At 26.8% G+C, this 21,860-nt stretch overlaps 3 protein-coding genes across 3 annotated transcripts; 1 reads left to right on the top strand and 2 right to left on the bottom strand.

Annotated features, from left to right (window-relative positions):
* Positions 1-2,431: 2,431 nt before the first annotated feature.
* Bm10612 (T-cell receptor beta chain ANA 11, putative) lies at positions 2,432-7,652 on the top strand (the record flags this gene model as incomplete). The annotated part of the gene is made up of 8 exons (XM_043081611.1): positions 2,432-2,632; positions 4,548-4,732; positions 5,262-5,383; positions 5,573-5,696; positions 6,761-6,840; positions 6,968-7,170; positions 7,334-7,379; positions 7,525-7,652. 8 exons carry the CDS (start codon positions 2,432-2,434, stop codon positions 7,650-7,652), a joined length of 1,089 nt encoding a protein of 362 aa, XP_042937545.1.
* A 2,160-nt stretch (positions 7,653-9,812) lies between these two features.
* On the bottom strand, positions 9,813-11,382 carry Bm3762 (Uncharacterized protein; the record flags this gene model as incomplete). Its single annotated transcript, XM_001894010.1, has 4 exons — positions 9,813-9,944; positions 10,428-10,511; positions 10,767-10,931; positions 11,266-11,382. 4 exons carry the CDS (start codon positions 11,380-11,382, stop codon positions 9,813-9,815), a joined length of 498 nt encoding a protein of 165 aa, XP_001894045.1.
* Positions 11,383-16,094: 4,712 nt separating this feature from the next.
* On the bottom strand, positions 16,095-21,601 carry Bma-dop-5 (Uncharacterized protein; the record flags this gene model as incomplete). The annotated part of the gene is made up of 13 exons (XM_043081610.1): positions 16,095-16,336; positions 16,708-16,795; positions 17,000-17,156; positions 17,251-17,328; positions 17,638-17,738; positions 17,884-18,028; positions 18,197-18,353; positions 19,162-19,295; positions 19,820-19,950; positions 20,163-20,357; positions 20,614-20,785; positions 21,038-21,150; positions 21,404-21,601. 13 exons carry the CDS (start codon positions 21,599-21,601, stop codon positions 16,095-16,097), a joined length of 1,911 nt encoding a protein of 636 aa, XP_042937544.1.
* Between the last annotated feature and the right edge of the window lie 259 nt (positions 21,602-21,860).

Raw genomic sequence — 21,860 nt, 5'->3', positions numbered from 1 at the left:
AGTTTTAAATTTTGTCCCATTAATATAATCGTATTGTACAGCGCAAATAGGAAATATTTCTAGCAATGTTCAAAATTATTTGTTTAGTAGAACAGCTGTTAATAGAAATAGGTAGGAAGGAGATTGCTCGTTGACCAAACATCAACAAATATTAACTATTCTTATCGCTATAACTAACTAGTCCTCAGTTAATATTTACAAATTTGAACTGATTAGGATGAGTAAAGACAGAGAAAAAGATTAAATAAATGGTGGTAATATCTTTTTTTTGAACTTTCAAATTGTATTAATAATACAAATAATAGTAATAGTGCTGGCGGAAATGTCATTGATTGTAATGATCGTAGTGATCATCCTTTCAACCATTTCGTACATTTCGAATTTCCTCGTTCATTCGTGATTTCTGTGATGGAAGATTCCTTGCTATTCTTTTCTTATTGATAACTAAATTTGTTTGCAATTATCGTTTTATCAATAAACTTACAATTTCTCCTTTTTTTTCCATATTGCATTTTTTCCTCTTTTTTTTTTTTTTTTGCACAATAATAAAAGATTAGAAGACATATTTTGATAAAATATAAGTGTCTCATTTTGTTAAAAGATAAGATAAAATAAGAGTCTAATTTTTGATAAAAGTTGCCAGTATATTTTGTTTTTTTTGTTTAGGCTCTTATTTTTTTTTAACTCAGAGCTTAAATTATCGGTCGGTATTGTAACGCTAATATTAATTTGCTTAGACTCTTATTTTGATTTAGAGATTAAATTATCGATTAGTATTTTTACAACATTCTCATTTCATTTGAAAAAAAAAAAAATTAGAATTTAAAGAAGAAATCTCTACGTTATATTATACTTTCATTTTTTCGTCACCTATTCATGTACTCTCGATCTACTGCTCAAAATGTCGAAATGCAAGACTTCTAATTTCTGATTTTTGGTTTTATTCCATAAGAAATCGATAGGAATCGATCATTTAGTATATTTGTTAAATGTGAAAATTCTGATGCGATATTGTGATATGATTTTATAATCGATGTGTTCACTGAAGTATTTATTATCTTTGCTCATTGATTATTTTCTCTTCTTTTTTTTCTATCATTAGAAGAAATCTGCATTATTCATGGGATGTACTGTATGTACATTTGTCGATAATTGATAGAATCGATGCATAATTTCTTCCTGAATTTGTATAATTTCTTCCTGAATTGAACTGCTTATCACTTGTTTCGGTTTACTTTTCACTGAGCAGGTTGCAACATTCTATGAATGTTAATTAATTGTTTCATTTGTCTGTTAATTCCATGTCACATCTTTAGCAGTATTATAGATGTCATTATCACATTATCAATATTTCACTGATTTAATATAGCAAATATCATCATCATTCTTTGATATTGCTGTTTTTGAATAAGTACTTTGTTTTTATCCATATGCCTAAAGTAATTGAAATGAGCTTGCAAACTTTGTTTTCCATCTTTGGATCAAAGATTGAGATCAAAAACCTCAACTGAGGACATTTATTTCTCTAACTTTCTCGAAATATTGATTACCTGCAATTCTAATCAATTAACTAACACTAATTATTATGTGTACATACATATAGTTAACTCACTAATTATCTGCTTTGCAAGTACCATTCAAAGATATCCACCAAAACATCTAAGAATTCCCCACTAAATTAGACATCCCATCCACCCATCTACCCATCCAACCAGCCATCCTCTCGCATTCTTTTTTTGAGGAATGATTGAATTGGAAGAGTATCGTCATCAGTAGTTGTTAGTACAGTCAGAGGAGTTGGGCGTCACATTTACGTTTCCCTCACTACTGACTATACTTTCATATTTTTTTTTCATTTCTAAGAATTACATATTTCCTTTATTCTATCCTCGACAATTGATAGGATTTTAATTCGAGATATATTCACTGTTAGAAAAATTGATTCCAATTTGAATTACTTATATTAATTGGAATTATCATATGGATAACAATAATTCATTATACATTTTATGTTTTGTTTATGATATTGTAGAAATGTAAAAGATTTTGTTTCTTTTTTGATCATCTATTCCGCTTAAATTATTATGAAAGCAATAGTTTTGATATTAATTATGGTTATTCTTATTATTACAAGATATTATTGCAGATATTGTTATCTTAATTTGTTATATTATTACCGTAGTAATAATATAATATTATTGTTATTAATAACTAATTAGTCGTTTATTTTCATAATGTTACCTTCATTTAGCATATTTTTGATTCACTTTTCATATAATTCTATCCATTAATAGTGGGATTTATTCCCATTTTTCAACGTGAATAGTAAAGTTCTATGTGCGAATATTCATTCATTTGTTACTACATTTTGTAAAGTAATATGGAACAAAAATAAATGATTTATTTCCACAATGATACCAATTTTCAGGTTATGGCAGATCTTCAAAAACATTTACAAGCGTTACGTGAGCAGTTGGATGACAGCATCAGATTATATTGCCAGCAACAACAACAAGCTGCGATGAATCGAAGCAATCGCAGTGGTCGATCATCATCATCGGTCACTGTGAAGAGTCGTCGGACATTGCATATGTTGCATCAAGATGAAACTAGTGCTTGCATACAAATATCGGTGAGTTTTTAAATTTTACTTTCAAATGTTTTATATTAGCTCTTACCAAGTTAGATTAGTTTTAAATTTTCAGGAAATCCATCAACTTTCCTTTTTTGCTGCTATAAATAGTATTGTATATGCTACATCAAAAAGAAATAAACATTTGATTGTAAAGATTAGCTTAATACATTTGAATCGGTTAATATACCGTATGAAGGACTATCGATTAACATATTTGTGTAGCAAAGTGTAAATAAACATCATATCTTTGCAGAATTAATGAGCTGGCTTACTTCATTTATGTACAGCTCTTTTTTATAGATTATTTTTTTGTTATTTACTGCATACCGACGTTTAAGACAGAAAGAAAATGCTTAAGAAATGCCTTTGATGTGTTAGAATTGAAAGGTTGGATAAACTTGTCACTGATCATTTTTCTTGAAATAGTATTATTGAAGACGAAAATAAAACAAAATTATTATTTAATGAGGAAAGAATATGATTCTATATCGTAAGTTAAGTTTACTGATTACTCATACTTTACTGTCTTTCCTCCATTAAGCTGCAAATGATAAGAAAATGATTGCATTAAAAACAGTGAGATGAAGATGAAGTACTGATGGATCAATTTCATTTCATTTCATAAAGATACTTCTTTGCTATCTTTCATTCCCTCTATATATATCAAAATTACTGCTAACTGTGCCACCGCCTATCACTGCCATTTGTCGACTGTTGCTTATTTAATGTTTGCTCCGTGTAATCCTTCCATATTTACTTGTTTTTTCATCTTTCTTGAAGTATTATTTATTGAACTTTATATCTATTAGATAGAGAGGGAGAGAGAAGAAAAGAAAAGAGAGAGGAAGCTGTTGTAGATTATACAGTATCTGCTGGTGATAGTAAAAACTGTCTACTTCATATCTACCGCATTCCGGGTCGTGGATTGTTCTTTGAAATAGGAGGAAAATAAGATTTTTGATGACAAAGTTATGGAAGGCAAAAAGTAGTGGAAGAATGGTATGTTAGTTGTGCTCTGTCATAGAAGAATTCTTTTTTATTTCATGCGATATTTCGATGTCATATAATTGCACCATAATAGATGGTTGATGCGCAATGCTCTCTCAGTGTGTCACAAGGCGCAATATAGGAAATAGCGCAGCAGCACGTTTCACTTATATTGCTTTTCTCATCGATATTTTCTAACAGATGGCCTTAGTTTATGTGGTGTGATTATCGTAAACCCTCACTTTTTGTTGTTCGAAGCAATTTTTTCTTTTTTTTTTGCAAAGGAAATTCTCCTATGTGAAAGGAATTAGAAAAAGTCCCCTGTCCCTCTCTCTCTGTCTCCTCTTTAGGTGCCTCTTTTTCTTTCGGGAAATATCCACTACCTCTTAGCGGGATGTTTTCTCATTTGTCTTTCTCCTTATATTGATGACTGAATCAAAATGACATATGCATATTCTTCAAAATGATGCAACAATTCATCATCATATTATCAATGAATGAGAGATACTGGTCTCTGTTCTTCTTTCAATACTTGATGAGAGCAGCAGTTGTCTGATGGCTTTCTGTATTTTTCTCATTCCAACTGTCATTGGCTTTTAGCAAATGTCGGACACTTTCCATCTTTTGTATAACATTGAAATATACTGGAATGAATTATGAAGTTGTATGTTCTGACAGACTAATTAGTTTAACGATTATTACACTAATATCAATAATAAGATAATAGGTAGCAACTGTGTTAGTATATATCATAAGAATTATTTGCTAATTATAAAGTTGCTGAAATAAAATCGGGATTCGTTTAAACTTTATTGTTTTGCCTAAATACATCAGATAATGCATGTATTTTCATAAGTACAAGTAATGATTCAAGTGCATATATCGCATACGAGTAATTACATTTGAGTTAATTAAATTTTTATAGGGAAGTATGACAAAGAAGACTTTCAATGTAGCATTTACGAAAATACCAAACAACGATTCTGAGGTATTTGAGAAAGTCGATTCGGTTGCTAAGTTGGCTGTATCACCATTGCAAGTCATTGTTAATTCTGGCAATCATCAACAACAGCATTCCGCCACTGAAGCAACAATTAATTTCATGGCTGGGTATGTCCACTGATTTTTAGAGGTGAAATTCGCTGATATGATTAGAGGTTGACATTAAATATACTGTCATCAAACTTTTCAGAACTTTACGGCTAACAATAATCGTTATTCTAATGTTGATTAAAATTTAAAAGAACTTCTTGTGATTACTTTATAAGTAGCTTATTCCGTTTCAATAATATATCTATTTATTGCTTATTTTTAAACTTTTAGAAACTTTCAATGATTAAAAAATTTCTTTTTTTTTCAAAAACAACTGTTGGAAAAGGGCAATTTTTTCTCCTTTTTGTAAGGTTGTCTTTTAATTGATGTGATCTCTTGCAAGCGATTGTAAAAATTAATGCGTGTTTTTTTCCCACATAATATACTTCCATCCATTGAAATTGAAAAAGGGAGCACAAATCACCTTTAAATAATAAAAAAAATGCTTTTATTGATCTTACAGTCATTTCTTAATTTTTGATTCACACAACACTTTTTTCACTGCGATTGATTTTCTATTCCAAAGTAATTGTTAAGATTTCTTCAGATTTAACAGTCCAGTAGGTAGCATCGATTCGGGCATGTCATCACTTAGTTCATCGAACAGTTCACCTGCCTCATCACCTGGATGCTCACCAATTTCAGTCAGCAATGTTCCTTTCCAATACGGTAAGTACTTGGAAATGGATGCTTTCAAACTTGAATTTAATAAGTCATAAATTTGCTACGAGCTTTCGAATTATGCCATAAAATAGATTTCTGTCTTGGTGGTTATTACTTTAAGTTTTTAATTTATCGACTAACTTGAATAAATTAAAAAAAAAATGAATTCATATTGCTCGCTAATTTCGGTTCTAGTCGTCGAACAACAAGTGATACCACGTGGCCGGTCGACAAGTGAAAGTGTAAGCGTAACAAATGGTCTGAAAAGTATCCTGAAAAAATCCACTACATTACATATCACTGCCGGACGTTTTCTAAGGTTTCATTTCTTTCATGTTTTAAGCTACGGTAATATTTTTCAGTATATTCATATCATACATTATATTCATATCATGTAATAAAGTGGTTCTTTTCTTTGAGTAAGAATTGTCTTCCACTAAATTTTTGTTTTATTGCTTTTACTTCCATCTTTTATGGTCCAACTTTCATTGATTCCCCCGGGCTACAAAAACTCAACAATGAATAGAAAAATGCAGGTATTGTTTTCAAGCGGCTTGCTATTGATGATTGGCGTGTATCTAAGTTGAACATGCGGCGATAATTTTCCTCAATTATCCGCAAGCTCATCTCATTTTTCTCTAGGTGCTACACAACAATAAATTGACAATATTTTTTTTTTGAATTCCATGTTTTTTCTTTCTTAAAATTTTTATGCATATCTACTTTTATTTTCAAGTCTCACTTTATGCTTTTTTTTCAGTAGAAATCTATTCGTGACGGTGTTAGTATATTATTCACAGCTTTCATCACTGCACTATAGTAATTATACTTTATATCGAAATGCCATGTTTGAAAGTGGTCGTTATGACGATTTGTGAGTGAGAGTATATGCAGAGAGGGAGAGAGAGGATTGCATGGATGGATTATTTTATGCTAATTCCATCTCAATTAATTGTATATATTAAAATAATTAGACACTATCCGTAGAGTTTCTTTATCATCTTTTTTTTTTGTATTATTTAGAAGAAACTACCATTCTAAATTTTCTTCATTTAAATACAATGAACATTCTAATCAAGCAATATTATCAAGCCAGTTTTTATCAGTCTTTTTTAACTGTGAACAATAAAGCTGTTTCAGATTGCATTGATCATCCTTACATCATAATGATGACAAAAATCATAAATGAGAAAATTTCAATAGTAAACCTTCTTATCGATGAGGTTTTCATAGAACAAAGTGTGAGAAAAGTGATTGTAGAAGATGGCTGTGAGAGCAGCTATATGATATCCACAAATCATTATAATACCTATACCAAAAAACAGTGCTCTAACAAAAAAAATGTGATTTAGTATTACGATTTCAATTAAGACAGGATTTTAGATCGTATTCCGAATGTGAAAGTAGAGAGGTTGAAGAAATGAAAGTGACTGTTGCAGACATGAATAATGACAATAGCTCAGGTTTTTTATTTATTTTTTTATATTTCTTTTTTTATTCTACTGTTATTTCTAATAGGGTTTGGTGTTTTTTTTTTTTCTTTTGAATTTTGGCAAAATTTTTTTTAAGGAATGTAAATATTTATTACAGGTGGAGATTCACGAAAGAAGCGTGTATCATTCAGTGAACGTTTAGTGCAAGAGCGATCATTCCGGCCTAATTCATCTATTTTAAGTCAAAAGAAAAAGAACCAACGAAAGCACAAAAATAAAATGAAAAAGAAAGGCAGTGTAACTACTTCGGAAGATAATTCGACAGATGATGAAGCACGACATCGTTCAAATCCTGAAACGGTAACTTCATTAAGTTTTCTAATTCTTTTTTCTTTTTTCTAGTTAGAAGAACTGCAACATTCATTCCATTATTCCATTATGCTATCTTTTTTCCTGGACAGTTTCCTATTTGAATCTTTTTGAAATGCAACTAAATTTTTATTAATTAAAATATTGTTTCTAGATACTCTGCGCTACTTGCAATGACAACAATGAAGACGAAATGGATCGTAAGTTTTTTGCCAAATATTTTTTTTTGGTAAATTGAATTGTAAATCTAAAGTACATACATTGAACGCACTTATTTTTGGTTTAACAAATTGATAATGCAAGATTTCTGGTTTCATTTAGTAAATTATCGATCTCTGATTTCAGCAATTGAATGTGATTTAGCCGCATGCGTTTTAGAAGATTCTGTGGTCGTAGTTGAACAAGGCAAAAAGACTGATTGTCATGAGACTACAAAAATTCATAAACATATCCTACGAATCGGTTCCGATTAAAAGCGTTGTGTTTATTTAGCTGTTAATGATATTGTCAATGCTAGCTGTGAAACATGTTCATTCTGTAATATTTTTAGATTATAAAGTTTGCTTTTTTTTTTCTAATTTTTTTTTCTAATTTTTTTCTAATTTTTCTATCTCATTTCATAAGTCTTATAAAGATTTCCAATTTTTGCTAATTTAAACTCAAATCAGGTCATTGGTTTTATGACTTTCAGCAGCTTGATATAGCAGTGGGATTTGAAACAGATTTTTTTTTTTCTGATCCCTAATTCCATTTCTTTAAAAAAATAATCTTAAAGAAAATTCCAAACAATAATTTTTGCCAAATCTAATGCAAGATTATGCCAATCAATCTTTCAAGACTAATAACGGATGAGTGAGTGAATTAATAGTTTAAAATTGTTAATGTAGTGTAATTATAATAGTGCAGAATAAGTTAAACAAATGCAACCAACTGACCGGACTGATAGTTTAAGGACTATTCTCGAATTTCATTTATTCCCATCTGCTGTCATCCTTGATGCACGACATCAACAGCCGGCATGCCATTTGACTATTGAGAGTCCTTTGTCCATATGTGTAAGATTAGATCCTTTATGTATTATTATTTGTATATATTGAATTTCAACAAATCCGTTTTAATCTGTCTTTGTGTTTTCTCCTTTTTCCTCGTATCAGGTATTGATGCCTCGTTATAGAAATTAACAAATAATAGCAAGAAATTTCCAAGAACGAAATCAAATTTAACCTCAGCAATAAGTAGTTAGTCAGTGTTGAATCTTGAATCTCTTTAAGTATTATGATTCATAATTCTATTCATCACTCAAAATTTTTCCATCAAATTACCAATCAAAAAAAAAAAATTTTTTTTTTCTACGATTACAGCGCGGGCATTGTTGTGACGAGCACTGAAACAAAATTCAGGGACACATAATCTGGCTTTTCTGTTATTTTCTAAAAATTAGTTTTCTTAAAATCCGATGTAACATATTACTCATTCATATTTGTAATTTCATAATCAGAGTTAATATATTACTCGCTTCATATTTATAAATAATTCACAATAGGAGTTTAAAATCTGATTGTAATATTTAGCATACATTATGATTATTACAATTATGTTTTCCAGTGATTGTTTAAAATGCCGATTTCATTTGAAGTCATACAATTTAGGTAACTCCTTTGGTATTCCTTTACTGATCAAATTATCAGTTTATTTAAAATTACGGGATAGGTTTTTTTTAAATATTTTTCTCATCAAGGATATCTATTTCTTATGTAATTTTCTTATTTCATTTTCTTTTGTGATAAATTCATCACTTGAATTAATCCAGTAATCCAGTTCTTCCCATCATCATTTGTCCTCTTCATTCTGCTACTCCCATTTATCACATCATCGAATTTCTTCTGATTACTTTTCCTGTTACTCATATTATTTAATAGCAGAATCTGTATTTACTAAGAAGTATTTCCATATTTTCGTTACTCTTCGCCGATTTCTATTCAAAATGATGAAAAAAGGTTAGATCTTCGAGATTTGTTTGTTTGTTCCTAATTTTATATTGTTTCATTGTTTTTTTTTGTTCTAACTTTTTTTTTAAGTTACGGGATAAAAAGTCTTAAAAGATTTCAGTGTTCATTTTCATAAATATCTATTTGTTCACATCAAATTTGTATTTTAATTTTTTTTTAATAAAAGTTTTTGCATAAATTTCGCATATTTTCAAACAAACAAATGATTGGTTGCTTGAATTCAAAAAAAAAAAAAGACTTTTGAATAATGACAAATTTTCGGTATGAAAATATCCGAGGTATCTGTTATTTTGTATTTGAAACAAAAAACAAAATTAAAAAAAAAGCAACTGCAATTGGAACACAGGAGAGCTGTACAAGTTTGGGTGACACCTGTATACCAATTTTAAGAATTTCAAATATCGGGCAAAAATATCGTATGTTTTAGGAACACATATCAATCAATGCATTCGTTTATTAAGTTAAGATTTTTCACTTGAATTAATCAACAAAAACATTTCAAACTATTCATCCATCCTTTTCTATCATCTCATCTCGAATGTACAATTTGAAAAAGTTTAGAGATGTGACACATACACAGAAAGCTAAAACAAATGTTTCCTTTTGAAATGATCGATGAAAATATCAATCATTTAATTGCTGTAGCGATAAATCGATATTATGCCTTGGTGGATCAGATGTAATCCTATCGATGATCTCTCTATGAATACCACCATTACATAATGATGTAGCACATATGCATAGCAAATTATTCTTCTGCAAAAACAAAATTTATATTAGTTAAAAATCATAACTGTTTCAACTTTTACTAACTCTGTGTATTTTTCCTTTTTTTTTACTTAAATTTATAATTTTGATCGTAAATACAATTTAAAACGTAACAATACAAATTGAGTGAGAAATATTAATTAGAAAAAAGATTATTGATTATTCTAATTTTAATAATTGGCTCTCACATTTAGTTATTATTTAAAATAACAAAGAATTGAAATTTTTTGCTGGAAGAAGAGAAATATAAAGCAGAGTAAGAAAATTTTATGTAAAGTTTTAATAATTGAACCTATTATCATCGTTTTAGTACGTCCGAGCAAAATAATTGTAATTCAAATTTTATGAAACAAAATAATTCAGTACTGTAATATAATATAATTGTAATTTTCTAGCTTATAAAAAAAAAAAAAAATTATGTTTTTGATATGAATTTCAAATAAACCTATAAACGTTGCTTTTAATACGTACGTATTGTCGAGGTGGTGCTGGTGGTGACGCTTCACGACGTCGTCTTTCTTTTAGCAGTGACGTAAGTTGCACCTCGTCTTGGTTCTAAATTTTTCTATTTTTTAAAATAATACAAAATGTAGGATTTTATTAAGACCATTTCTTAATTATATATGCATATATTTTAAACATTTATTTCTTTTTTTACTATACCTTTTTTCTGATATAATTTAAGAATTTCCGTTATTTAAATGTTCAAAATCCACAAAATTTAAGCAAAATTACAGAATAAATTAAAATAAATAAGAATACAATGCAAAAAAAAGTAATTTTTAAAATATGAAAAGAATAAATAAATACCGTAAAAATATTTTCACATATAGCACTACTGGGAAATAAACGAAGGTAATGCGGTATTGGTGTTCCCGGGGTTGTGCAAAATTTCCGAATATGAATTTCGTTATCCTTTTCAGATGTATACAAAATTGTTGAGCAACTTTTTGTACCTTTTGGACATTCAATTTTCTGCGAAGAATATGAAATAATACAAAAACAAATTTATCAAGAAACGAAAAAAAAAAAAAATGAAAACTGTTTACGTATATAATAACAGAATTAGAAATTGCAAATAAAATAAATAAAGTTTAATCCAATAAATTAACAAATACTGCATGCAATCATAAAAGAAACATTTACATATTTTCAATGTTTCTTAAAACTTTAAATTCTATTATATCTGTTACGTTCACTTAAACAATATTTTCAAACCATTCTTTTAATTTAGCCAATTTCAAAAGTAATAATCAAATATTTTCATATTTTTTAATCTCCAACTCACAACTAATATAAACGAGATAACCTGATCAATGCATTGCTTAACATTATCATTCTTATCATCAATTCCATTATTGCATCGAAAACATTGAAAAGCCATTGTTGGTGCAATAACGATTACCAAGTAGAAAGGTATTTTCATTCTGAAAAATTTTGTTATTTAAAATATTTATTAATAATTTTTCATTTAGAAATGCTTTTTAAGAAAAAAATATTCCGAAATATTTTACTACAAAACAACAACTAAAAAAATGTTAGTTGTGTCTTTTTTTAGACTTTAAAAAAGTTAGAAAAACACAAATTTGACTAAAAAATTATTTAGTTAGAACAATATGCTATAGAAGATAGCTTGGATGCGAATTAATAATAAATAAGCTAAATTCTTATTTTTTTCTTAAAAATTTTCAAAATTTTTGAATAACTTCAAAGATTACAGAAATTCTTCATCATCTTCAATTCTTAAATTTTGAGAAAACTCACACTGAAATTTCTTACATTACAAAAAAGTTAAATTTTTAGAACAAATTAATGATAAACGATGATTCTTTTTTCTTTTTTGAGCAGTTAAAGAAAAAAAAAATTTGTATTTTCTAGGCATAAGAAGTGAAATTGGAAGCAAATTTCTACTCAAAAATCATCGTTCAAAGCAAAATAAATATTGAAGCGCAAAAGTTTTATGTGACACTTCAAAAACTCTAAACAAATAGCAAGAAAATGATACGTGTCACAACACGTCAAAATTAAATATTCGTGGTGCAAAAAAAAAAAAAAAAAAAAAAATATTTGTGGGTTAGCTTTCTCGAAGAATTCAAATGTATCCGTTTCGGCGGTAATGTCAGTCATTATCGATAAATAAGTTTTAAAAACTGAACAAAAGTATTTTATTCATAAAAATGAATAAGAAAATAGTCCAATCTAACAATTTAACGAACAACTGCTTGTTGGAGAATATTTTTTTCATTAAAATTTGAGAATTTTTCTCAAATTGAATACGAAAAAACTAGAGCAATATTTTAATTTGATAATTTTGCACCAAAATTTTATTGTCCAGTAAATGAGAATTTTGCTTAAAATTTTTGAGACTTCCCTACTAATTAAACCTTATCAAATACCTAACACTTAATGGCTTAGCTAACTTTTACGGAGAATATTTTTTTGATTCGACGATATCACTGAAAAATCATAACTTCCTGTTGTTTTTAGAGAGAACTAAAATTTATTTCTATTAAAGTAATTTCTGTTCAGCTATAAAAATATATTTTGTTTGTAAAAAATAAATGATTGCGCTGTCATTTCGTCAATTTATTCGAATATCGTCCAAATATATCCAACAAAAGTGACAAAAATTCATTCATTCGTATCCAAAAAAGGCAAAAAAAAACAAAAAAAGGAAAAAAAAAAACGAAAAAGAGAAACGGAAACGTTTAAGGTTAAATAGAAATTTGTTTTTTGCATTGATGTTTTCCTCGCATTTTTCCAAAAAAAATATAAATTAAAAGATATTTTCATCCAATTTCAATATACTTTAATAAATTTCAAATATTAAATCCTTCAGCGAAATTTGAAAAGTATTTGTTGTGCGCAAGATGCAAAGACAATGCAAATAACCATTAAATTGCTACTTCAATCATTAGGAAATAAAAGTTATAACTTTCATTTCAAATTAATTATTTGCTCAAATCTAAAATTTAAATGAAAACATAAAAGTTGTAAGAAGTAAAAAGAAAAAAGGATGACAATCAGATAAAAGAATAGGTCATAAAGTGATCTGACCTAAATCACTGTTCTAATTTATTTTAATGAAACAACAATTTTCCAAAATTGCACAATTATTTATGATCTGCTAAAATAATTTTTTAAAAATTGGTGCAATTTTCATGAATGCTTCATAAATAGTAAACATTTTTTATTCAATTAAGTGGTTAAAAAGACTTTCCAATCATTTTCATTAATAATACGAAAAAGAAATGAATTGAATACAAAATATTCTTAATGATTCCAATTCAATTTATTCTTTTTTCTTGATTCAGATTATTCTTATAGTATATTTAATGATCTCAGTAGGAATTAATCTAAAATGATAAATTAATTTTTTATATTCTGCAAATAGCCAAAAATAGAAGTGTCCAGTAAGTCACGTAACTAACAAAGGAAGAAAATTTATTATGAAAAATATAAAATTTTTAATGAAACTTTGTTTAATCAAAATTTTAATTCTAACATTCAAAATTTTAACTTCCACTGTGAAAAAATCAAAAAATTGCAAATACCATTCATTTAGAACGGTATTTACATTGATAAAACATGCAAAATGCAATGATATCAGATGACACTTTGTTTTGAATTTAACTAATCAAAATTAATAAATAATATTTACTAAAAAAGGTATTGGTGCGTTTTTTTTTTTTTTTTTAAAAAAAATAATGCTGAAAGAACGAACAATAAATGATTGTTCGTTTCGAAAAAATCTAAACATTTTTCAAAACTTATTTTATGATAATAATACTGTTTCTTTATCATTGCTCGTCATTATGAAAAACACTACCGTTTTTGAAATGTAATGTTTTAGCTGAAATTTCAATCTTTTTTTTTCTCTTTACTAATATTTCTTTTACAAATAAACTAAAAATACAAAATTTTAATATAAGAGGTTATTTTTTGTCTATCTTGGGCCAACTTATGCACCGCTAATTTAACAACACTGTTTATATTTATTATTATTATTATTATTAATATTATTAATATTAATATTATTGTTATTATTATCACTATTCGAGATGAATAAAATTGTGAAAATGCAACCATTAAAATTGCATTTAATTATTTTATTTATTTCTTCTACTTAATTTCAAGTGAAAGTTATCAAATATTGCCGTGTGAAGATAATTACGGAAATTTTGACTTTCAGAAAGTTTAGCCAAGCAGAAAAAACGAAAAAAGCTGTTATACTCTTAATTTTCAGCCTTGTTGTTTAACATTCGAAGCAAATTTTTTTTTTTAAATATTTGCAATTAAATGCAAATAAATGCCTAAGTTCACTGCTTAGAGTTTTAGAAAAAGCTTTTTTTAAGTAATTCATTTTTATCTTTAATTAAAGAGAAAAAAGGTTGCACGAATGATAAATGGCGCAAACTATTGGTTATACAGCGCAAATGGACATACAGCACAAATAACAATTTTCGTTTCTAAATTCCTCGTCGAATTTTTATAATTGCCCACAAAATTTTACTGATAATTCTCAACTTTATTATTTATCCTGTTTAAATCATATTAAACATATTACTAATATTCTCTCTCTCCCTCTCTCTCTCTCTCATAAGCCTATTTTTCCTTTTGTGATTTTTCATTGTTATAACAAATACTTCATGAATTAATTAGTACAGAAACTTTTACGCAAACTTATATTCCAATTTAAAGAGTAATACTGATCCAATTTAGAATTGTTTTATCATTAAGTGAAGTTGCACTAATTGATAACATATTTTTAAAGACTTTCTGAATAAATTCAAAATTTTGATCAGTCGCAATGAAAATAAAAAATAAATGAATAAACTTTAAATTGTGTATGAAAAAGAGCGATAATTGATTAATTCAAAAATTTTTAATTCTTATATCTTTCTCTTTTCAGTTCACAATTAAAAATTCTTCCAGTGCTCTAAGTTATATATAAATTTTTTCCTTTTAAATAAATATAAAAATTTATTTATTTGCAAAAAGCTTTTGCAATATATTTTCACTTTTTTTTAACTTTTACATTTTATAGCTAACCGAATTTTCCATTTGCAGCAAAATAAAGATCTGTCAACAATTGATAAAAAAAGGAAGGAGTGATATGATAAGATATATTATTCATTCCAAAAAAAAACATTTCAATTTCAAATGGGAAAATATTTTGGAAGGTTTATAATTATTTTTGTTTTTTTTTTTTTGTTTCAAACATTTTTTTTTTTTGTTTTCAACAAAACTTTATAATGTATGCATTGGATCTTTTTATTTCTCATTCTTAATTGAAAAATACTTAAGCATAAGGCAAATACATTTAAGTATGTCGCACTAATTTCATTTTCATATGACGTAAAAAGGTTGACAACACAAATAACTACAATTGTTGACAAAAAAAAATCGATACTTATTAAGAGGCATTAAATGTTTCATTTGTAATATAAATAATAAAATTTCATCAAGCACTTTTCTTCAAAACATTTTTACATAAGGAAGGATCATTTACAAAATATTAAGAAAAAAATTTCATAAAATTTTATAATTTAAATGTTGCAGAAATATTCAATAAATGAAATATCTTTTAAAATTTTTTCTCGCATACTAATAAATAATTCATTTTACAAAAATTTCTTCATGTTTTTAAATTTTTTTGAAAATTTGAAATTATCATCATGTTTTGCAATAGCTTCACTGAAATTGCAATATAAAAATTGTTTCTTCACTTCATAAATTTCTATTTTTTTAGAAAAATTTTTTAATCCTTTTCCTATGCAAATTATTTGTATACATCAGAAAAAAAAAAAAAAAAAAACTTATGATAGGATTAAAAATTATTAAAAATTTTTACTTTTCAATAAAAAAAAAAATGCAAAAAATGAAAAATGTGTTGGAAAAGAAGAAATATTGAAAAAAATTAAATTTTTTTTATTGCTTTGGAACGCGAAAGTTTTTTGCAAAAAAAAGTGCTAAACAATTTTGCAGTGCTATTAACAGTTTGAAAATGATTTGCATTCTCTTATACATCTATTTATCATTAGTGTTGTTTTGTTGTTGTTTATTGTTGTTTGTTGTTGTTTGTCAATGAATTAATGAGCAGAAAAAAACAAAACAACAAATTTATTCAATTATTATTTATAAATTTTTACGATTTTTATGACAGAAATAACAAATCATTTGTTTAATTGTACGACGAAAATTCTTATTCAAACATGTATAAATGATTGGATTGAAACAAGAATGTGCGTAACCGAGCCACGATGATAGCATAAATAAATTGACGTGAAGACTTTCATTTAATTGAATATTAAGACCAGTGCAAACACCGCGGTATACTGCTATGCAAAAATATGGAATCCAACAAATTAAAAATGCAACTGAAATTGTGAAATATATTAATGTTATTTATTACTTAGTAGCAGTAGAAGTAAATTCATTTAAGTCAACAAATTATTACTTGTGATGTAAGTAATAATTAAGAATTGAAATGTAAAAAGCAATTAGTAGTATTAGGAAAAATAATTGCAATTTTTTGATGAATAAAAGAATTAATTAATAAAAAAAAGATTTTTTTCTTTTAAAAGTGGCAGTATATTATTTTCTCTTATTTCTTTGGTTTTCTCCTTCTCTCTCTCTCTCTCTCTACCATTATCTAAAAATTATTTTGTTATCTTTTTTAATGTTATTTATTACTTAGTAATAACAATAAAAAATTATATATATATATATAAAAAAGGCCAGGACTTACTAAGTATAGCAGCAACAACACCTGTTGCACGAGTTTCACGTCTTATTGCCAATGATTCACGACGTTTTCGACGTATTGCTCGCGTTACCTGCGATAATTACTTTGTGTAGAGGATTCAGTTCCAAAATTTGCTATTTTTTTTAGAATTAATTAATTATTACCACACAAAATTGATTACTTGAAAAATTTTTTTTTCTTACAAACAAAATATATATGATGCTGTAATATAAAGTAATTAATTATGAGTGGTTTTCAGGTAATTGTAAAAAAAAAAAATTTTCTTATCATTCACCTGAACAGCAATTTTTCTCAATCTTCCGCGTGATAACGTTGCTCTTCGAGTTGATCCGGAAGCCGTATCAGTAATCGGATCTTTAGAAGTAGCTAACGAAGTTATATCATGCGCATTTATGACAGTACGTAATGTTGGCCACGTACTACTTATTTTCCTAGAATAAAAAAATTTTTAGTTTGCAAAACTTTTTTTTCTTTTTTTAAATTAACTCTACTGACTAAAAAAAAAAAAGCAAAACTGTTTCTAACCTAGAGTTCGGTGTTTCAGCTGTACTATCAGTACCATCCTCCGTAATACTGGTATCAAAACTATTCATTGAAATCCTTCTGAAATCTGTGCTCTAAAATATCTACGAAAAAGTGCGCTTTCAAAATTCTCGCTAATTTATAAAGATTTTAAAACGATTCGTACTTGATTATACTAGCATGGGGACTCTAAATTTCATTCATCACATAAATTTCTAGGACTCATTATTAAAAGATACTAGGATTCATTTACCCCATAAACCTAATAAAAATAAAAAAAAATCCTAATAAAACTTTTCACGTATGCTTATCTTATAACTAATTAATTTTATAAAATTTAAAAATGCTCGTCCTAAAAGAAAAAAGAAAAGAAAAGAAAGAAAAAATAACCTAGAAATATCACCACTATCACTTGTTGAAGTGCATGAACTGCGACTTGAATTCGAGTGTACTGTTAAAGTAGGAGTTGTACAACAATCCCATTTTGGTACCTTTAATCAAATTTCATTCATTTAGTTAAAGTAAAAAATTATCAACGTTTTTTTTTTTTTTTTTTTTTAACTTTCCTTAAATGTTTGATTAAAATTTAAATATAAATTATACTCTCAAATTATACTTTTATACTTCAGTGCTAACTTTAAGAGAAAGAGCAGTTGATACTGATGATGTGGATGTAGAGGGGAAACTGTTAGCAGATTTTGGTAAAGCTAAAAACATTGATGATTCTACGATAGGTAATGATTCCTTCGAATCTTTTATATCATCGAGCGTTTTTGAATCACTGCAAGTGTAAACATTTATTATAATTTTTTTCTTCTTTTTTCTTGAAATTATTCATACAGTATTAAAAAGAACGAAGAAGTATTGATAATTTTTCTTTGTAATACTAAATATTTAATTATGGAACTACTGATTTTATTTGTCATACTTAAAAACAAAATTAACTTACTTGAAGGAAACACTAACAACGGGTACCTTCATCGAATCATTTCGAGATATTAAGCATCTCTCTGTAGATGACTTTAGAAGATTTTCAGTATTTGAATGTTGCGAAGAATTTTCATCTGGGAAAGAGGTCATATGATCCAATAGAAGGCATTGATTATCTTAAAAGATTATCAACTGTTCCTTTTTGATTATTTCATTCAATTTATTGGAATATGCATATTGTAAAGAATAACTTCCTTTTTTTAGCTCTCGAATGTTTGATCTTCAGATAGATCAGTTGGATAGATAGATAGATAGATAGATAGATAGATAGATAGATAGATAGATAGATAGATAGATAGATAGATAGATAGATAGATTAGATAGATAGATTAGATAGATAGATAGATAGATAAGATAGATAGATAGATAGATAGATAGATAGATAGATAGATAGATAGATAGATAGATAGATAGATAGATAGATAGATAGATAGATAGATAGATAGATAGATAGATAGATAGATAGATAGATAGATAGATAGATAGATAGATAGATAGATAGATAGATAGATAGATAGATAGATAGATAGATAGATAGATAGATAGATAGATAGATAGATAGATAGATAGATAGATAGATAGATAGATAGATAGATAGATAGATAGATAGATAGATAGATAGATAGATAGATAGATAGATAGATAGATAGATAGATAGATAGATAGATAGATAGATAGATAGATAGATAGATAGATAGATAGATAGATAGATAGATAGATAGATAGATAGATAGATAGATAGATAGATAGATAGATAGATAGATAGATAGATAGATAGATAGATAGATAGATAGATAGATAGATAGATAGATAGATAGATAGATAGATAGATAGATAGATAGATAGATAGATAGATAGATAGATAGATAGATAGATAGATAGATATATTTTCAATATTTTCACTGATAATGTTAAGTACATTACCTACTGATTGATAATTTTCATTTATTGCTGATAATTCTACAATTGACGAGTCAAGCATGATAGTGGACTGTTTTTCTGTTGCCATCAAATGATCCTTTGTTAATGCTTCATCTATTGCAGCTTGTGAAGAGCATCTAAGACAAATAAAATTTCTAAATCATTTTAAAGCAAAAAAAAAGTTCTTTGAGGTCTCTCAAAATATTCTCTATTATAAATTAAAAACGACACAGTTCACTTAAAATTTTTTATTTAATTAAAATTCAATTCGCACCTAATATCAGTACTTAACACACCCATCATTAGAACTTCGACTCACTTTCTTAGTATTATTTTAATATTTGATTTTTTTAACTAGCAAATTTTCAATCTTTTTTTTTTTTTTTAAAAAAGACGGCAAACAAACAAACATTCAGCTTTCAACAATAATAGTTTTATTGCATAAGATGATTGATGGTTTAAAATTGAAATTGAAAATTTTTTCAATATCTCATTTCTAACTGTCTTGAATGATTTCATTCAATTGATAATCTTTCATTCTTAGTTTGAAAAAAAGGGACAGAATGATTATGAAAATGAAGTAAAAATTATTTGTGTCTTAAAATGAATTTAAATTTGCTATTTACTTTGCTTTACTTTATGAGTAGAGGATTTTTTCTACCTTTGTGCAGTAGCATTGGGTTGATTTGATGATCGTTCAAGTTGTTGTTCTAAATTACTATTCCAAGTGCACTCATTAGCATCAGTATTGCTAACTTGGCTAAGATTTACACTGCTATGTTGGCCAATAACCTCAAAATTCAATTTTTATAAATAATCTTTGCGCATTGATTAAGTTTAAAAAGTTATATATAATGTTTTAATGTTAATTATATAAAAATTTCACTGATAATTTTAATACTTAAATTCGATTCATTAATAAAATTTAGATATTCGCAAAGGAAGAATAATTTTAAAAAAAGAAAAATTTTTTTTTATAAATTAAGAAAATTTTAATGATAAACCTCTTCAACTGTAACCATTGGTAAGCATTGTGTTTTGTCATTTTTCTGCCCGGAAGGATTATTTTGCTGTCGTTTTAATAAACCCATTTGGCCAAATATGTACAAACGATGGCTACGTAATTTTCGAAATATTTTAACATATAAGAAGACGACAATAGCGCCAGGAATGAAAAATGATAACAAAGATGACAACACCTCAAAAATATATATATGTTTACTAATTTTTAAAGCAAAAGAAAAAACTCAAATGAATTAAATAAACAAAGAGTGTAGCTTAAATTATTGTCCCTTTTATTATCAACAATAAAAAATTTTTTCAATTAGTTAAAATAAAAAAAGTTCAGATTTTTTTTTCGCAGCTGCACACAAATATTTCTAATAAATGTCATCATTTATAAATAAAGAATAAAAAAAAAAAAGTTTTAAATAAAAAAAATATGAAGAAAAGTACCAAATATTGCGGATTTTTAGTCCAGCAAAATCCATCTTCATCCAATGACTTTTCCATAAAAAGTGTACTGCTAACAGCGAATGATACAAGCCATATCATAATAATATAAGCAAATGTACTGGTAGCCACTGAATGGCGCTGATATTCTGTTGGGAACATTATTGCAAAATATCTTAATTCATGAATTTCAATTAATTAGTTAAACTATTACCTTTTCTTTTTTAATTTTTAATCACTTAAAAAAAAATAAATGAGAGAAAGAAGTACATTCTAGACTTTAAAATTATTTTATAATTTTAGATAAAATATAGGCATATAACAATAAAATATAGATATAGACTATTTCAATGTTTTCGAATGAGCTATAGATATGAAATTATCTATTGATAAGTGATAAATTTAAAAATATTAAAAAATTTTTTACCTATCTAAGCTTATTGCAGTAAGGTGAACGATACTAGCAGTTGTTGAAAAAACTCCAGTTACTAAATGAAATTGACACCAACGATCACCTAAATTCCACCGAATTTCATTTACCTAAATTAGTAAAGTTGAATAAGAATTCAAAAAATAATCAATATTAACTTATATTACTGAATAAATATACCATAGAAACTCTGTGTATAATAAATTGTTAGTGCAAAACTCATTATTCCGTTTTAAAAAAAAGAAAAGAATGAAAAGTATTTGAGATATTTTGTGATCTAATCTGACTCTCAAATTTTCTTATCACTACTTCTACACTTATCAGAGCATTTCCAATTTTAGTAATTTGTATGATAATCATTACCGTAGCATAAAGTGATAATGGCATAACAACAATTCCGACAAGAAGATCAGAGACAGCCAAACTTGCAATAAATTTATTAGTTGCTAATCGTCTCAATTCACGATCAATGAGTACGGCAAGAAGAACGACGAAGTTACCGAATACAATCATCATGATAAGCAGAACCAGTATCAGGAAACCGGAATGCCACACAAGCATTACCACTGATATTAGTGATATTTTCAAATTATAGGCTTACAAGATTTAAATGCTTTCGTAAACTGTATCAAATAATAAATATACCTAAAATGAGCAAACAAAATAACTGATAAATAATTCAACAAAGTGCTTCATTTACTTGTTAATAACTATAAACATATGATAAATAATAATTTTTTTGAAAGAGCAATAATTTTTCTTTTTTAATAAAATTATTATTAAGCAAATGTTAATATTAAATGATTAAACTAACAAATAA

Source organism: Brugia malayi, assembly GCF_000002995.4.
Source record: "Brugia malayi strain FR3 genome assembly, contig: Bm_v4_Chr4_scaffold_001, whole genome shotgun sequence".
NCBI lineage: Eukaryota > Metazoa > Nematoda > Chromadorea > Rhabditida > Onchocercidae > Brugia > Brugia malayi.
This window is presented reverse-complemented; position numbering and strand designations above follow the sequence as displayed.